Source organism: Equus asinus, chromosome 2 (assembly GCF_041296235.1).
Source record: "Equus asinus isolate D_3611 breed Donkey chromosome 2, EquAss-T2T_v2, whole genome shotgun sequence".
NCBI classification, from domain to species: Eukaryota; Metazoa; Chordata; class Mammalia; order Perissodactyla; family Equidae; genus Equus; species Equus asinus.
Window position 1 is genome coordinate 21,502,886 of NC_091791.1, and position 16,133 is coordinate 21,519,018.

At 43.3% G+C, this 16,133-nt stretch overlaps 1 protein-coding gene across 6 annotated transcripts in view; it reads left to right on the plus strand.

Annotated features, from left to right (window-relative positions):
• The first annotated feature begins 1,175 nt into the window (after nt 1–1,175).
• Nucleotides 1,176–16,133, plus strand: part of XPNPEP1 (X-prolyl aminopeptidase 1) — a 54,458-nt gene continuing 39,500 nt past the window's right edge. The window contains exons 1-5 of one of the 6 annotated variants that reach the window (XM_044751108.2): nt 1,278–1,332; nt 7,978–8,066; nt 13,190–13,367; nt 13,550–13,622; nt 14,132–14,256. In XM_044751108.2, coding sequence (XP_044607043.1) covers nt 14,140–14,256 — 117 coding nt within the window. In that variant the 5' untranslated portion in view covers nt 1,278–1,332; nt 7,978–8,066; nt 13,190–13,367; nt 13,550–13,622; nt 14,132–14,139. Of the gene's footprint in view, nt 1,333–7,977; nt 8,067–13,189; nt 13,368–13,549; nt 13,623–14,131; nt 14,257–16,133 lie in introns of all 6 variants that reach the window. The other 5 variants (XM_044751112.2, XM_070483625.1, XM_014829842.3 and 2 more) reach the window with 5 other exon arrangements.

Genomic DNA, 16,133 nt, shown 5'->3' on the forward strand with positions numbered 1-16,133 from the left:
ATAGCGGTCTGTTTTCATCTTTTTTTCATGTGGCTATCCAATTTTCCCAACTTTATTTATTGGAGAGACTTTCCTTTCTCCCCTGTATATTCTTGGAGATTTACAATTTTAGATAGGGTGGTCAGGATAGGTTTCATTGAGAAGGTGATGCTTGAGCAAAGACTTCAAGGCAAGGTGAGGGAAAGGTGAACAAGGGAGCTGGGATATTTGGGGGTAGAGCAAGTCCAAAGGCCTTGGGGCATGAGCATGCCCAGCTTTTTCAAGGACAGCAAGGAGACCAGTTTAGCTGGAGCAGAGTGAGCAACAGAAGGAAATGGGTTAGGGGCAGATCAAGTAGCGCTATTAGCCTGAGTGAAATGAACCATTGGAAAGTGCTAAACAGCAGGGACATGATCTCAGACTTCAAAGGAGCGAAGTGTATTCAGGCTAGACTGTGAAGTGCCAAGGGGCAGCAGGGAGGCCAGTGTAATCAATCACGCGGGTAAGGCAGTAGTGACTGCAGACCACAGTGAGAACAGGTCGGGTGGTGAGAAGCCATAGGACTAGGGATGGATTCTGACGCCAAGGCCAACACGATTTTTTGACACACTGAATGTAGGGTGTGAAAGAAGAGGCAAGGATGACTCCGGGATTTTGGCCTGAGCATCTCAAAGCACGGGGTAGACCCTTAATGAGATGGTGAACACTGTTTGGTGGAGCATGCTTTTGTTTTGTTTTGCGTTGGACGGGGAGCCCGGTTGGGACATGTTAAAGTTTGCGGTGCTTATTAGTTATCCAGGTGGGGTGGGCAGCCGGATTTCGAAGCTGCCTGGAGAAGTGACTTTGTGCACATCTCTAAAGCCTCAGGAAGTGAGACCCTGCGGAGGTACTTCCAGAAGTGGCCACGTTCCCCTCCCCTCCGCTCTCCCCAAGGACAGAGCATCCCTGGAGGGCAGCTCGTCGCGCAGCATCCCCTTCAGCCGGCAAAGCCCTTCATTTTCCTCTTTAGGGAATGGCGAGAAAAAAGAACAGAAACGACGTGCCGCAGCAAGGCCACCCCCCAACTCGCTGTAGGGAAACGACGCCCGTTAGGGTCGAAGGGGAAACCGACTCCCTGCCTCCCGCCCCGCGCCGCACTAGCCCGGGCGGTGGGCGGGGCCTGATGGGGGCGGGGCTGCGGCTCGAGCGCGCGCTACAGAGGGGGGCGTGGCCGGCTCCTCGAGCGCATGCTCCCTGCGCAGCGGCTCCCTCCCTCCTGCCCCTCCGCGGTGATCAGCTGGTCTGTGCTCCCCTGACGTGAGCCTCTGCACGTCACCGCCGAATGGCAGCCTCCAGAAAGGCACCGCGAGTAAGGTGAGGGGACTCTGCCGGGGAGCCGGCTTCCGGGCAGCGCGCGGCTCCCGGCCCGGGCGCGCGTGTTGCACCCCGGAGGGCAGGGACGAGCGGGTGAGGAGCGGCGGGCGGCCGCCAGCTGTTGGGCGAGGGCCCCTGCTTGCCCGAGCCCCCGGAGCGGGAGCAGGGAAGGGAGCCACGCAGCCCGGCAAGTTCCGGTGCGTTTCCGGCGGGGCCGCAGGCACCCCCGGCAGCCAGAGCCCGCCTCCCGGGCGAGTGTCCGCGGAGCGGCGGCCGTCGCCGCCCCCGGCCCCGGCCCGGCTGGAAGGCCCTGCCGTTGCAGGAAGTCGGCCCCTGCTCGCAAGTGCCGGGGTCCGGGGAGGTGGGTGAGCCCTTGCCCTCGCTCCACTTCCCCGGGAATCTAACCCTCACATTGCGACCCGGACAGTACTGACACGTGCAATTTGCTTTACTCATCTGTTACCGCCACAGAACCAGGCAACCGCGGGCCTCTCCGTACTCAAATGGTTTCAGAGGCTGTATAAAGAAATACTTGGGCATAATCTCCAGGAAAATCTCCCCGGTAACCTGTCCTGGGTTCTCCCTGGCTACAGAGAGGTCAAAAGGATAATGCCCGGCCTCACATTTAAACACGTTTCAGTCTCTTCAACCCCCACAACCACGATATACTTATCAGAGCAGCTAACAAAGTGGGAGACTGAGAGAGACGTTCTGAGTTCACAAAGGCCAGAAGCCAAACTCCCCGGTGATCCACACGGGCTCAGCCATCCTCTGACCGCTTCAGACTTGAATGAACACGCTTGGCAGCATGGCCAGCTCACTTACTGAACACAGACCATGGCTTGTCCCTTTGTTTGTGAGTGGACAGATCCCAAGCTGACCTTGACCTGGACTTGACCTTGCTACACATGTTAGGGATGAGTACAGAACCAGACCTGGCCTGTGGAAGGGTGTGAAGTATGGCAAATCTGCATGTAGAAGGAGCTGCCTGTATGTTAAATGCTGGAAATGGAGCCAGGCATGTGGATAATGATGAGTTAGGCCCTAGGTGGAGATGAACCCTTTGAGGACCAAGGTGATCTTTGCTGGATTTATAGAATCACAACGTTTTAGGGGCAGAAGGGTTCTTCAACATCAGCAGGTAGAGCCTCCTTAACCTCACACAACAGCCCCCTGAAAGACTGAGAGAAGAGAACCTGTTTGCCCCAGGCACCTCCCCTAGTGGCGGACTTTGAGTGCTATTCAATGTAAAATGACTCAGTTTAGGTGATGGGAACTGAACTCAAAATTGACAAGTAAAAAGGGGTTGAGCTGGCTAGTGCAGCTGAGTCCAGGAGACTGACATTGGCATCAGATTTGGCCTCTCTTGGCTGTGATTTCTTTAGTGTTGGCTTCATTCTCAGTCAGACTTTCTCCTCATGGCAGGTTATGATAGTTCTAGGCTGACAGCCCCAGCAGAAATAGAGCCTTCTTACCTAGTGGTTCGAGCAGAAATCCCACATTTCATTCTCACTGGGCTGACTTGATCCTTATGTCTATCCCTGAGCCAGTCATTGTGGCTGGAGGGATGGATTGACCAGGCCTGGGTCCCAGAACTTCATGGGTGAATGCGTGAGACTCATCTCAACTCTGTGGACTGAAAATGGAGAAGAGACATTCTCAAAAGGCAAACTGATCAAAAGGAGGAGGGATGGATTCTGGCTAGGCAAAGACAACATCGCCCGCTTCCCCACCTTAGAACTTGTTCCATTCTCCCCTTGTCTCACCTCATGAGGTGTGAGTGAACACCTTAGTCCTTGTTTTGCCCCATCCGGAGCAATAGACATGTGTGATTCTCATCTTGGACTGGGGGAGGGTAGAGGATAACCAGAACCCTCGTGGGATTTCTTTAAAAAGAGAGAGGGAGAAAAATACGCCTTAACTATTTTATGCAAAGATTGAACAGGAGGTTCTCTGCACACTTCTTTCCTCTTCACCACCTCATGGCACATCATGACCTTGAGAAGGTATAGGCTAGAGAAGCCCTGGGAAGGGGAAGAGCACGGAGCTGGCCGTTGGGAGGCCTAGACTCTAGTTCTAGACCAGCTCTGTCACCAAAAAGCTGTGAGGCCTTGAGCAAGTTGTTTGATCTCAGTTTCTTTGTCTAAAGGAGGGAGCTGAGTTGGATGGTCCCTGAGGTACATTCTAGCGCTAACATTTTATGACAGCTCTGCTTCAACTGAGAGCCTGAGAATGTATCTGTCCAAGTAAGTGAAGGGTGGATGGATCTTGGACTCTAGAGACTAGGTTATGATAGGAGCAGGACAGCTGATGTTTAGCTGCTTCCTGGCTCCTTTGATCCTGACAGGAGGGGAAGGTGGTGATGCTCGCAGAGAGAACTTGAACTCACATTCTCTGGGAGCATCACCTGTCAGCCCTGATTTCTGGTCTTGGCTTTGCAGCTGCTGAGGAGGATGGGCTGTGGCAAGTTATCTTTATTTCTTCTCTTGTAAAGGGAACAAATAGAGCTACTTCTGAATAATCTCCCTCCAGCTCTTTGTCCTATGTCTGAACTAGTCACTGGGGCCAGTTAAATTTGAATAGATACAGAAAATGACTTCCTTGGCTTATAAACGTGCATATGAAGTTGAGGGAAATCAGGTGAAAATGTGATTTGTTTCTCTGTCCAAGAAAAAGTTTTCTCATTTTGTAAAATGTTATAACAGCTTTATTGAGATACAGTTTATATATCACACGATTCACCTATTAAAATATGCAATCCAGGGGTTTTTAGAATATTCACAGAGTTGTACAACCATGACCACAGTCAATATTAGAACATTTTCATTACCCACAAGGGAACCCTGTACGCATTAGCAGTCACTCCTCATTTCCCCCTACACCACCTCAGCTCTGGGCAACCACTAATCTACTTTCTGTCTCTATGGATTTGCCTATTCTGGACATTCCATATGGAATCATAGAATATATGGTCCTTTGTGGCTGGCTTTTTTTACTTAGCATAACATGTTGTAGCATGTATCAGTACTTGATTTCTTTTTGTTGCCAAATAATTTTCCATTGTTTGGATAGACCACTTTTATTTATCCTTCCATCAGTTGATGAACATTTGGATTGTTTCTACTTTTTGGATATTGTGAATAATGCTGCTATAAACATTTGTGTACAAGTTTCTATGTGGACTTATGTTTTCAGTTTTCCATACCTAGGAGTAGAATTGCTAGGTCATATGGTAACTCTATATTTAATGTTTTGAGGAACACTGGACTGTTTTCCAAAGCCACTGCACCATTTTATATTCCCACCAGCAATGTCTGAGGGTTCCATTTTTCCACATCCTTGCCCATACTTGTTATTGTCTGTTTTTTTTAATTTTTTTGAGGAAGATTAGTCCTGAGCTAACTACTGCCAGTCCTCTTTTTGCTGAGGAAGCCTGGCCCTGAGCTAAGATCGTGCCCACCTTCCTCCACTTTATATGTGGGATGCCTACCACAGCATGGTGTGCCAAGTCGTGCCATGTCCGCATCCGGGATCCGAACCGGCGAACCCGGGCCGCCAAGAAGCGGAACGTGCAAACTTAACCGCTGTGCCACCGGGCTGGCCCCTTTTCTCTCATTTTCTGGGTTATCTTTTCTCTTTCTTAATGATATCCTTTGAAGCACAAGTCTTTAATTTAATGCAGTCCAGTGTATCTATTTTCTTTTGTTGCTTGTGCTTTCGATGTCATGTTTAAGAAATCGTTGCCTAATCCAAGGTCAGGCAGTTTTATGCCTATGTTTTCTTCTAAGAAATATTTATGTCTATGATCCATGAGTTAATTTTTATATATGGTGGAGGATAGAGGTTCAACTTCATTCTTTTGCATGTGGTTATTCATTTGTCCCAGCATCACTTGTTGAAGAGACTATTTTTTCCTCCACTGAAGGGTTTTGGCAGCTTTGTCAAAAATTAGTTGACAGCAGATCTGAAGGTTTATCTCTGAACTGTCATTTCTCTTTTATTGATCTATAAGTCTTTCCTTATGCCAGTACCACACTCTTTTGATTACTGTAGTTTTATTAGTTTTAAAATCAGGAAGCGTGAATCCTCCAACTGTTCTTTTTCAAGATTGTTTTGGCCATTCTGGATTCCTTGCATTTCCATATGAATTTTAGGATCTGCCTGTCAACTTCTGCGGAGAAGCTAGCTGGAATTTGGTAGGGATCCTATTGAATTTGTAGATTATTTTGGAGAGTATTGCCATTTTAGCAATGTTAAGTCCTTTAATCCATGAACATGGAATGTCTTTCCATTTATTTAGGTCTTCTTTAATTTCTTTCAACAATTTTTTGTAGTTTTTAGAGTATAAGTTTTATACTTCTTTTGTTAAATTTATCCCTAGGTGTTTGTTGTTTTGATGCTATTGTAAATGAACTTTTCTTAATTTCACTTTTGGATTGTTCATTGCAAGTTTATAGAAATACAGTTGATTTTTGTATATTGATTTTGTATCCTGCATTCTTGATGAGCTTGTTTGTTAGTTGAAATTTTTTTGTGTGGCTTCTTTGGGATTATCTGTATTCAAGATAATGCCATTTGTAATTGATATAGTTTTACTTCTTCTTTTCTAATCTGGATGCCTTTTATTTCACTTTCTTGCCTAATTGCCCTGAATAGAACCTCCAGTACAATGTTGACTAGAAGTAGCAAGAGTGGACATCTCTGTCTTGTTCCTGATCTTAGGGGGAAAGCATTAAGGATGATGTTTGCTATGGGTTTTGTCATATTCTTGGTCAGATTGAGGAATTTCTCTTCTTATAGTTTGAGTACTTTTGTCATGAAGAGATGTTGGATTTTGTCAAATGCTTTTTCTGTGCCTGTTGAGAAGATTGTGTAGTTTTTGTTATTTATTCTATTGATATTGTGTGTTACATTAATTTTTGTATATTGAACCAATCTTTCGTTCCTGGGATAAATGCCACATAGTGATGGCGTATGATCCTTTTTATATATTACTGGATTCAGTTTGCTAGTATTTTGTTGAGGATATATGCATTTATATTTATAAGAGATATTAAAGTGTTTTACTTTTTAATGAAAGAATATGTGATTCCCCTAGTAAAGAATATCTTATTCTGTCCAGTGAAATTAAAGTAGCAGCCTTCTGAGAGCAGGACTGGAGTGATTGGTGAAAATGTCTTGTATGCTGGTTTTGGCTATGTGGTAAACTGAGCTAATGTGGACCCCTCACCATCTACTAACTCATAAAAATGTGGTAAAATTATAACAAAATTATCTTTAAGTTCATGGCTGAATAAAATCCAAGACCCTTTCTGTAGCCTACAACAGGCTCCTTATTATCTCTCTAATTTTGTCTCCTAACCACTTACCTTCACATCTCCCAATACATCCAACTGTGTCACACTGGCCTCTTTGCTTTCCCTCAGGTATACCACACATACTCCTGCCTTTGGGCCTTTGCACTTGCTCTTCCTCTTTTCTGGAATGTTCTTCCCCTAGACATCCATATGGCTTGGTCCTTCAGTTTTTTTAAGGTCTCTGCTAAAATGTCATCCGTTAGCAAAGAGGTCTTGCCTGGCAACCTCATATAAAATAACCTTTCCCCTTACCTCTCTGACACTCTCTTCCCGTTGCCCTGCTTTACTTCATTTCATGGAGCACATACTCGCTCTCTGACAGACTGTATTCTTGTTTTGTGTCTCTTGCCTCTTTTCCTGTATCCTTCCCTCCCAGCATCCCTCCCTGCCCTCCCCAACGTAAACCTCTTGAGGTTTTGTTCCCTGTTTTGTCTAGAATGGGGCCTGGATTATAGAAGATTCTCAATAAATATTTGTTGACTGAATGGACCTGAAAGAAAGACATAGGTTTGTGCCAGAAATTTAGGGGAACTTAAAGCCTGATTGGTAGCTGGTAAGCTGAGCCTGGGGAGGTTATCAGACACTATAGGTCTTCATACCTGGGTCCAGGACATCAGATTATCCCCGTATGAGGACAAGAAATTTGTGGGCAAATCTCCTAGCTAAGAAATTAAAGTGAAAATTAGTCTCAGAAACAAATAGTAGTGACACTGGTTCTTGTACATTCCAGGGCGCATCTCATTCTCATAGGTAAAAGTCTCTACTAAAGATAAGCTTTTAATAAAAGATTACAGAACACAAGGAATGACCCACCAAGATGGAGCCAGCAGACCGAGCAAAGTTGAGGATTACTATCCCAAGACCTTCTAATGGAAACTCTGAAATGAATTATAAAATAAGGGCCTCAAATAATTAAAGCTAAGAGAAGGAATGGGAGCCATAGTGAAAGAATAGGACACCATGAAGAAAGAAGAGACTGGTTTGAAAAAGGACCAAATAGAACTTGTACATGTGGAAACTTTAGTCATTGCAAATAAAATCTTTTTAGACTAAACAGGAGATTAGGCATAGCTAATTCATGAATTAGAGACTAGGCCTGAGAGGATTTATGTGCCATGCTGATGTTTTATGTGAAACGTTTTTTTTTATTTTGTTACCGACACTGGGGTGAGAGGTCTTCCGACTCACAAGGAAAACTGCTAAGTCAAGTCGATGTCCTCTCTGACTAAATCTTGCCACGTTTGCTGTGGTCAAAGTCTGCAATATCCTGTTTTTTCCTCTTCTTAAGGGCGAATCACCAGGATTTTCTGCTGAAAAATTTAAGAATAATTGAACCTAACGAGGTGACACATACAGGAGACCCAGGTGTGGAAACAGGTAATAATTTTGCCTATTAATTAGATGGAACATCCCAAAAGGATTGTAGGTCCCCCCACCCAACCCCAAACTGGAAGAGAAAAGAGGGTAAGGGATTAATAATTGATCACGGCTGGGGGTATATCTGGAATTAAAAACTATTTTGTCCTTTGGCTTCCTGGGTAGTTGGTTACCATTTCTGTATATTTACCACTTTTTTTAGGTAGTATGTTAGAGAATTATACTTTTTGCACTTCCTACTCCTGGGGTGGTGGTGGTGGCAATAGGTTATTATTGAAAAAGTCCTATTCCAGCTTTTTAAATCTCTAATATAATCCTTTTATTGGCTACCTTAGAGATTAGCTTTCAATTTGCATCATAAGATTATGAAATGAGAAAAGTTTATAATGTATTATTGTGCTTTGTAAGTTGAATGTGCATTCAGGAAAATCTTTTTGGGGGACCTTTCTGGAATCATACCCTTTTCCCAGAACTGGTTAGTTGTCTCGTTGGGTTGCCAGAAACCTGAATTCTGAAAAGTGGTGTATTACTGTATTTCTACCCCTCTAAGCCAGTGCTTTTCTATGGATTACGCAGGAGAACCACAGCGTTTCCTTTTAGCTGACTGAAAAAATTGATCCCTTGAAGCACATAAGAAGCCATGACTGATCTCCCTTTGGAAGATCAGTGCTATCATTACATGCAATTTTAGGTCCTTTTCCCTTAAAATTATAGATGTATCCAACACATTTTGGGCCATATTAGGTGGGAGGAGAAGAAGAAGGAAGAAGGAGTGGGAAAAAGAGGAAGTAAGGAAAAGGCAAAAGTAGTAGAATCGTTACATTTAGAGTTTGAAGAGAACTTCTCTTTCTTTTTATTATATATGAAGAAATAGAGGTTCGGGGAGCTTCAGTTGTCTGAGATTGCATCCTAGCCAGAAACTGGAGCCTACTTATTTTGATTCCATAGACCTTAGAAGGCTTTAAGAGAGTGTTATGTCCCCTTTATGTTATGTCCCCTAGATAGTAAGGTGTGATAGAGCATGGACTTGGGAATTGGATAGACTTTGGGTCCTGGTTCCTGATGATCCAGTTGACTTGGGCAAGTATTTAACTCCTGTTCCTTTGTCTGTAAAATGGGAATGGTGAAACTTCCTTTGGAGGATTATTGTGAGAATTAACCACTAATATATATAAAGCTTTTGGCACTTGCTCACCACCACTAAAGCTATTGTTGCTGGAAGAGCAGCTTGGCATCTGTGCATGTGTTAAGATGCTGAAATTGGAGTAAACCAGCCCCTTCTATTCTTATAGCAAGGCATGTAGGAATCTCAGCTGGTGCTTCAGATCCAGATTCAAAGAATATTTCTTGAGCTCCTCCAAAGTGCTAGATGCTGTGTCTGGTGCTTTCACATGTTGTCATGTTAAATTTTCCTAGCCCACCCAATGAGGTAAATAGGGTGTGCTTTTCATGTACTTTTAAGCAGTGAAAAATCTTTATTGTTTAGGAAGTTTAGGAACTTATTTCTAAAAGCAGACCCACATATGCAAGAGACTTTTAAATGAGTCATTCTCTTTAAAGCATGATTTAAAAATACCTGGCAGTGTATGGGCTAATGTTACATCATGGACTAGGCTTGTTGCTCTTGGCTTCCCATTTTCCTGCACACCCTGATTAGCTCTTGGCTGCTTCTAACGTATCTGGAAAGTAATGGGAATGAGCAGATGCTATAATATGGCATCTTCTAAAATTCTAGCTTGCTTCTTTCACTGAAGAGTCATTACAGTTTATTATGTTGAGTCTGAAAAGGTCATAGACATAAAATTGTGACATTCATTCAGCCATCTTTGTATGAGCATATGTGTGTCAGGTGCTGGGCTACATACGTGGATTTAGAGATGAGGATGACATGGTCCCTGTCTTAAGGAAAAGCACTATATACACCTGTTGCACTATTTATCACATTGCTTTCATGGTTAGTTGATTATATATCTAACTCTAATAATTGCAAGCATATAACATTTAATTTGTGTTTACTGTTTCTAAGTTCTTTACTTATAATAACTTATGTAATCCTCATAAAAATTACCCTACTGAGGGTTGCCAGCTTCAGCTTTCATCTTCTCCATCTTGGCTGCCTTTTCAACCACCGCTACCTCAATGACTGGGTCTTGTAATTGGTTCCACGTTGTCCCCTCCTCAGCGCTTGCTGCCCACCCATTCAGTCATTTTCAAGGCTTGTTGTCCTTGTGGCTACAGCTGCCTCAGCCACTTTTGCCCATTATATCCACCTCAGTAGTAGTTGTCTCCACTGCCACAGCCCATTGCCTCAGCCACTGCCTGTTGCTGTCTTCTCTGCCTTTGCTGTTGCTGCCACTGCCCCTTACCACATCCTAGCTGTTGGTTGTGGTATTGGGAGTTCTTTCATTGTATCTGATAATGGTGACGAAGAACTGGCTGCATTTGACCAAGGTCACCAACCAAATGTGAAGAGCATGAGATGAGGCAGAAGGAGCCAGGGAAAGTGTTGAGTGTTGATTGGGTCATGTGGCATTGTGGAGGGAAGTGTGAAAATACCACTGTAGTAGAGTGAAGCTGATGATGCTGGTGATTCTGAGGAGGCCAATCAAGAGGAGGAATGTGATAATGAGGCAGGAGATGGTGACGAAGGTCGGAATGTAGTGATGAGGAGGCAGGTTATGGTGACCAGGAGGCAGAGGATGTCTTTGCCTGGCTCTGTTTGCGTTTGGTGGTTTTCCGTTTGTAATTGAAGGTTTTGTGCTTGCCATTGGTTCTCTTGACTTTATTGATGAAGTCAGTGACTGATAATGTTGATACATACTACAGTCAGTGCTGTAAACACCCAGTGAGTGCCATCAAAATCCTTAAGTCAGAATGTGCTCAAATAGAAGCCAAATTCTATAAGGAAATTAATGATCTTGAAAGAAAATATATTGGCTTCTACCATATATTTGCTTTTGAAAATTCCAGATGCTCAGGCTGCACTCCAGACTAATTAAATCATAAGTTCCCCAGGTAGTTCTAATGTGCAGTCAAGGTTGAAATACTGCTCCAAAGTACGTCTACATTTTGGCTTGATTCTTTTTAATGTTAACTTGCTCAGAAATGTGGTTTGGAAATACAAGTCTATTCTGAAGCTCCTGAAAGATGTCATAATAAAGTTTTCAGATGCTGGCAAGCTTATGAGGTCACAATAGGCTTCATTTTGAACCCACTGGAGGAGATGTTGACCTACAAACTTCAGTCAGATCAGATACTTCTGATCCCTCTTTCTAAAATAGGCAAGAAATTACAGGTTCAGTAGATCAGACAAAAGGAAAGGATGCCCCTCTGAAAAGTATTCAGCAGCAGCTGTAATGCAAGGAACATGGACGTGTTTGAGTTGTGAATAGGACCGTTTCCAGTGACTCTCTCTTTGAGTACTTCTATCCTTCAGAGACTCCTGAGGTAGGGCCCTGAGGCTGGCAGCTACAGCTGCTCTTGCAGATTATGATTGGGGCACTTTTTCAATGAGTCCTAGGATCAGTATGGTACCTTACAGGGGAATCTGTTGGAGATAACCATAATGACTGAGGCTTCTGTAGCTTAAGGTGCTGGTGGTGATGGAGAAGCAGCAGATGAAAATGTTAAAGAAAAAGAACCAAAAAAGGATCTGTACCTAACAGAGTACAAGCCACAGTGAGTCAGAGTGTCAGTCCTTGAAGACAACTTGTAGTATAATGGTCTCAATGTAACTCTCCATTTCTTACAGCATAGTGCATTAGGATGTTTTTGGTTAAGAAAAGTATTATTTATTTGTTTAAAAAATGGGCTGGCAAATTCAAAACACTGATAACACCAAATACTGGTGAGGATGTGGACCAGTAGGAACTTTCATTCATTAATGCTGGGAATGCAAAATGGTACAGCCACTTTGGAAGACAGTTTGGCAGTTTCTTACAAAACTAAATATACTTTTACCATATGATCCAGCAATCATGCTCCTTGGAATTTACCCAAAGGAGTTGAAAACTTGCGTCCACACAAAAACCTGCACATGTATGTTTATAGCAGCTTTATTCATAATGGCCAAAGCTTGGAAGCAACCAAAATGCTCTTCAGTAGGTGACTGGATAAATAAACTTGGATACATCCAGACAGTGCACTATTATTCAGCACTAAAAAATTGAGCTATTAAGCCCTGAAAAGACATGGAGGAACATTAAATGCACATTGCTAAGTGAAAGAAGCTGGTCTGAAGAGGCTGTATACCATATGATTCCAACTGTATGGTTTTCTGGAAAGGCAAAACTGTGGAGACAGTAAAAAAGATTCGTCATTGCTGGGGGTTGAGGTGGTGGGAGGAGAGATAAATAGGCTGAGCAGAGAGGATTTTTAGGACAATAAAAACTGTTAAACTATTCTGTATGATACCACAATGATGGATACATGTCATTATACATTCATCAAAACCCCTAGAATGTACAGCACCAAGAGTGAACCCTAATATAAACCATGGGGGATAATGATGTGTTAACGTAGGTTCATGTAGATTATAACAAAGGTAGCAGTCTGGTGGGGAATCTTGATAGTAGGGGCGGCTGTGTGTACAGAGGGGCATGTGGGAACGCTTGACACTTTCTGCTCACTTTTGCTGTGAACCTATAACTGCTGTAAAAAATAACGTCTATTAAAAAAATGAGCTGGAAAAGCTCGTTCTACTTGAATTTTAATAGTATATGAGATGTAGTAAAATATGTATGATCATTGTTCTATAATTGGCTTTTTGTGAAGTTGTTATGTACTCATGGGACTATAGCTATGATCTAGTCATCTATCTATCTACCTATCTATGTCATATATCTGTAGTTATCACATAGTATTATTTACTGGAAATGTTCACTGATACCAATATTTTTTGAGAACTGGTTTTTTTGGAAGAACCAGCTAAAGTGATTTGATAGTCAGCTTGCATCATCTGTGCCTTCACCACCTAGAAGCTGTCTTTTGTACTTTTTCTCTTTTGATTTTGACTACTTAGAAATTAGTAAAAGTTTAAGGATTTCTAGTAGGACTACATTAATGTCCCTAACATTTTCTTTTTAATGATTTTTGTATTTCTGTTCCTATTTTGTATTTTCTAGAGCTGGTGACTCCAGCGATAGTTTTATTGGGATGATAGGCTCCTTGGCACCCCTGGGACTTCTTGGGGGCTCAGTTTGAAAACCCTGGATCTCCTCTGCTCTTAGTGAATTTTAGAGGAGAACACAGAGCACTGAGGACCTGGTCCCCTTCTCCATGAGGTCGCACAGCCCATTGATAGTAGGTATTCACTAGAGCACATGACTTAGACTTTTGACTTCTAGTAGACTGACCTTTCTACTAATCACTAATCTGTGGTTAGCTGTTTAACAAAAAATATAAAACATTTTTTAAAGCAGTCAAACTGAAGCAGTAAAGCACAAGAAGAAAATAAAAATCACTCCAAATCTCTGTACCCAAAGGTAACCACTAATTAACACTTGGGTGACTGGCCTTCAGAAAGTTCCCTCTGCGTATACACATACAGAATTTTCAGTAAGTAAGAACAATCTATGCATGTTCTTTTGTAATCTGTTTTTAATCACCCACCAGTGCTTTGGTTTTCTTGCTAGTTAAATAGAGGTCTGTATAATTTTTAATGTTTTCATAGTGTACTCTTGCTTGTATTGTAGTTCATTTAACCAATTTATGTGTTTTTCCCCATTTTTTATTACTATAAACAAAGATGAACACATACCTTTGTGCATCTGTTTATCTCCTTAGATGAAATCCTAGAAGTGAAAGAGGTAACTGATATTTGGAAATGATTATTAATAGCTCAACTTTTCTTGCCACAAATGGCTGTTTGGAAGTGGTATTTAAGAACTGTGAACTTCAGAGTTTCTGGCAGCTTTGCTTTTGGTCTGGTGGTGGCGTGGTCAGTTTGAAGACCCAGCTGGGGGTGGGGTAGAACATGGCAGATGCTTCTCTAGGGCTCCCTTTAAAGTAGTCATTGAGTTGCATGGGGCAGGCTGGTTTTGGAATAAACTTTCCTGTTGTTTCAGACAGCAGAATGGCTCCAAAGGTAACTTCGGAGCTGCTTCGGCAACTGAGACAAGCTATGAGAAACTTGGAGTATGTGACAGAACCTATCCAGGCCTACATCATCCCATCTGGAGATGCCCACCAGGTACTGAGTGGAGATGGGTCACTGATGGAACTCATCGTCCTCTCCTCTCTTTTCATTCTTTTCCTCCAGCCCCAGTGTGTTCATAGGATTCTAGTTGTCAGTCCACAACTAAGCATGTGTCCTCCAGGGCTTGGCACAGGGACCTTGTCCGGTAGATTCTCACACCGTACTTGTTGATTTGGCCCTGGCTTCCTTGTTTCCAGTAAATATAGCCAGCTTTCAGTAAATTGTGGGAGAATTAATGGACAAATAAAGGGACGGAAGTCTGGACCTTTCTGTCGTTGACATACTTTACCTCATCTTTTCTGTCACATCCTACCCCCAGCAGAATTGTCTGTCCTGCCTCCCTTCTCCCCATCCCTACTGTCTCATCCCTCTGGGACATGGCCAGAAGAGCAGCCAGAAAGTCATCATGGATCTCCATCCTAGCAGGATTTAGGGATGATTCTGTGTATCACTCCCACCTTTCCCCCAACTGCCACCTTTGATGGAAGCAACTCAGTAAGTGCCTTTTTACCTCTGAGAACACTAGTGATCGAAATGTGGGAGAGTTGGGTTTGGAGAGGTGGAGACTGCATGTGATGGGGCTGAGGGGCAGAAGGATGAAAGAATTCTAGTCTACTCTTTTAGGATGTTGTGTCAGCAGGTGTTTGAATACCTACACCATGGTCATGGTACTGCAGGGTTACAAAGATGAATTTAAGATTGAATTCTGCCTTCACTGTGCTTATGTTTAGTAGAGAGATGAGACAGTATACGAAGTGCTGTTCTTCCATAGAGTCATCATCTGTACATGTATTTTTTTTACAGCCTTTGTGTATGCCTTAGATATGGTACATGACACAAGGATGAAAATGGTCCTGGTCTCAAAGCATACAGTGTAGTAATGCAGTTAGGATGTGCATACACGTCTCTATTGCAAAGTGGAATGTGGAAATGGGATCAGTGAAAGCTGGACAGAGGTGTGAAACTTCGAGGGTGAGAGGGGAGGATGATGAGGGCTCCATGGGCAGGAGAGGCATTTGAACTGGACCTTGAAGGATGAGTAGAGTTGCATAATTAGAGGAGGGGGAAGGGATTCTAGACAGGAGGATTAGTAAGAGCAAAGGCAGAGAAGCAGGAAGCTTGGAGTGCTTTTCAGAAACAACATGGCAAGTTCCCCTGGCAAAAGCCCGGGAAATAAAGAGCAATAGTGGGAAATATGGTTGGTGTTCTAGGATTCTTTAGTTGCAGGTAACAGAAACCACCTGAAGGTACTTTGAGCAATAAAAATGGTTTATGAGGGTTTAGGGGCAGGGCCACTGCACTGGCACAACTCTAGGTTGTGAATGGTGGTCCCTTGAGTTGTGCAATGTCGGGGCCTCAGATAGGGTGTCTCATGGAACCCGAGGGCTGGAGTGCAGCTGGCTCTTATGAAGAACTTGGATGGGAGGAGTTTCATCTTTTGCTGCAGATCAGTTTCTCTCTTTCTCAGGCAACAAGGTTGATTGTAAATTGCTGGCCACCCAACAGTTCCCACATGTATATCTCTTTATTTCTCACTTTCAAGATACTAGGTTGAGCTAGAACCTTAATCCCAAATCCAGAGGCCTGGATGAGGACTTGATTGGCATACTAGCTTGGTGTTTACCCTTGGTCCTGGTTAGCATGTGTGTGTGTGTCTGTGTGTCTGTGCATATATGAGATAGCCTGTGGCACAGATGTGACTGATGAGGGTCCACCCTGATGAAGAGGGTAGCAGATAAGAATATCACTATAAGTTGAGCAAAGTTCCCAAAAGATGTCCACTTCAGTTGGCCTCCTTTCTGCCCTTCCCTAAAGGTGCCAGACCACATGGTAGTGACAATATCAGGCTGTTGTTAACCTGGGGACAGCAT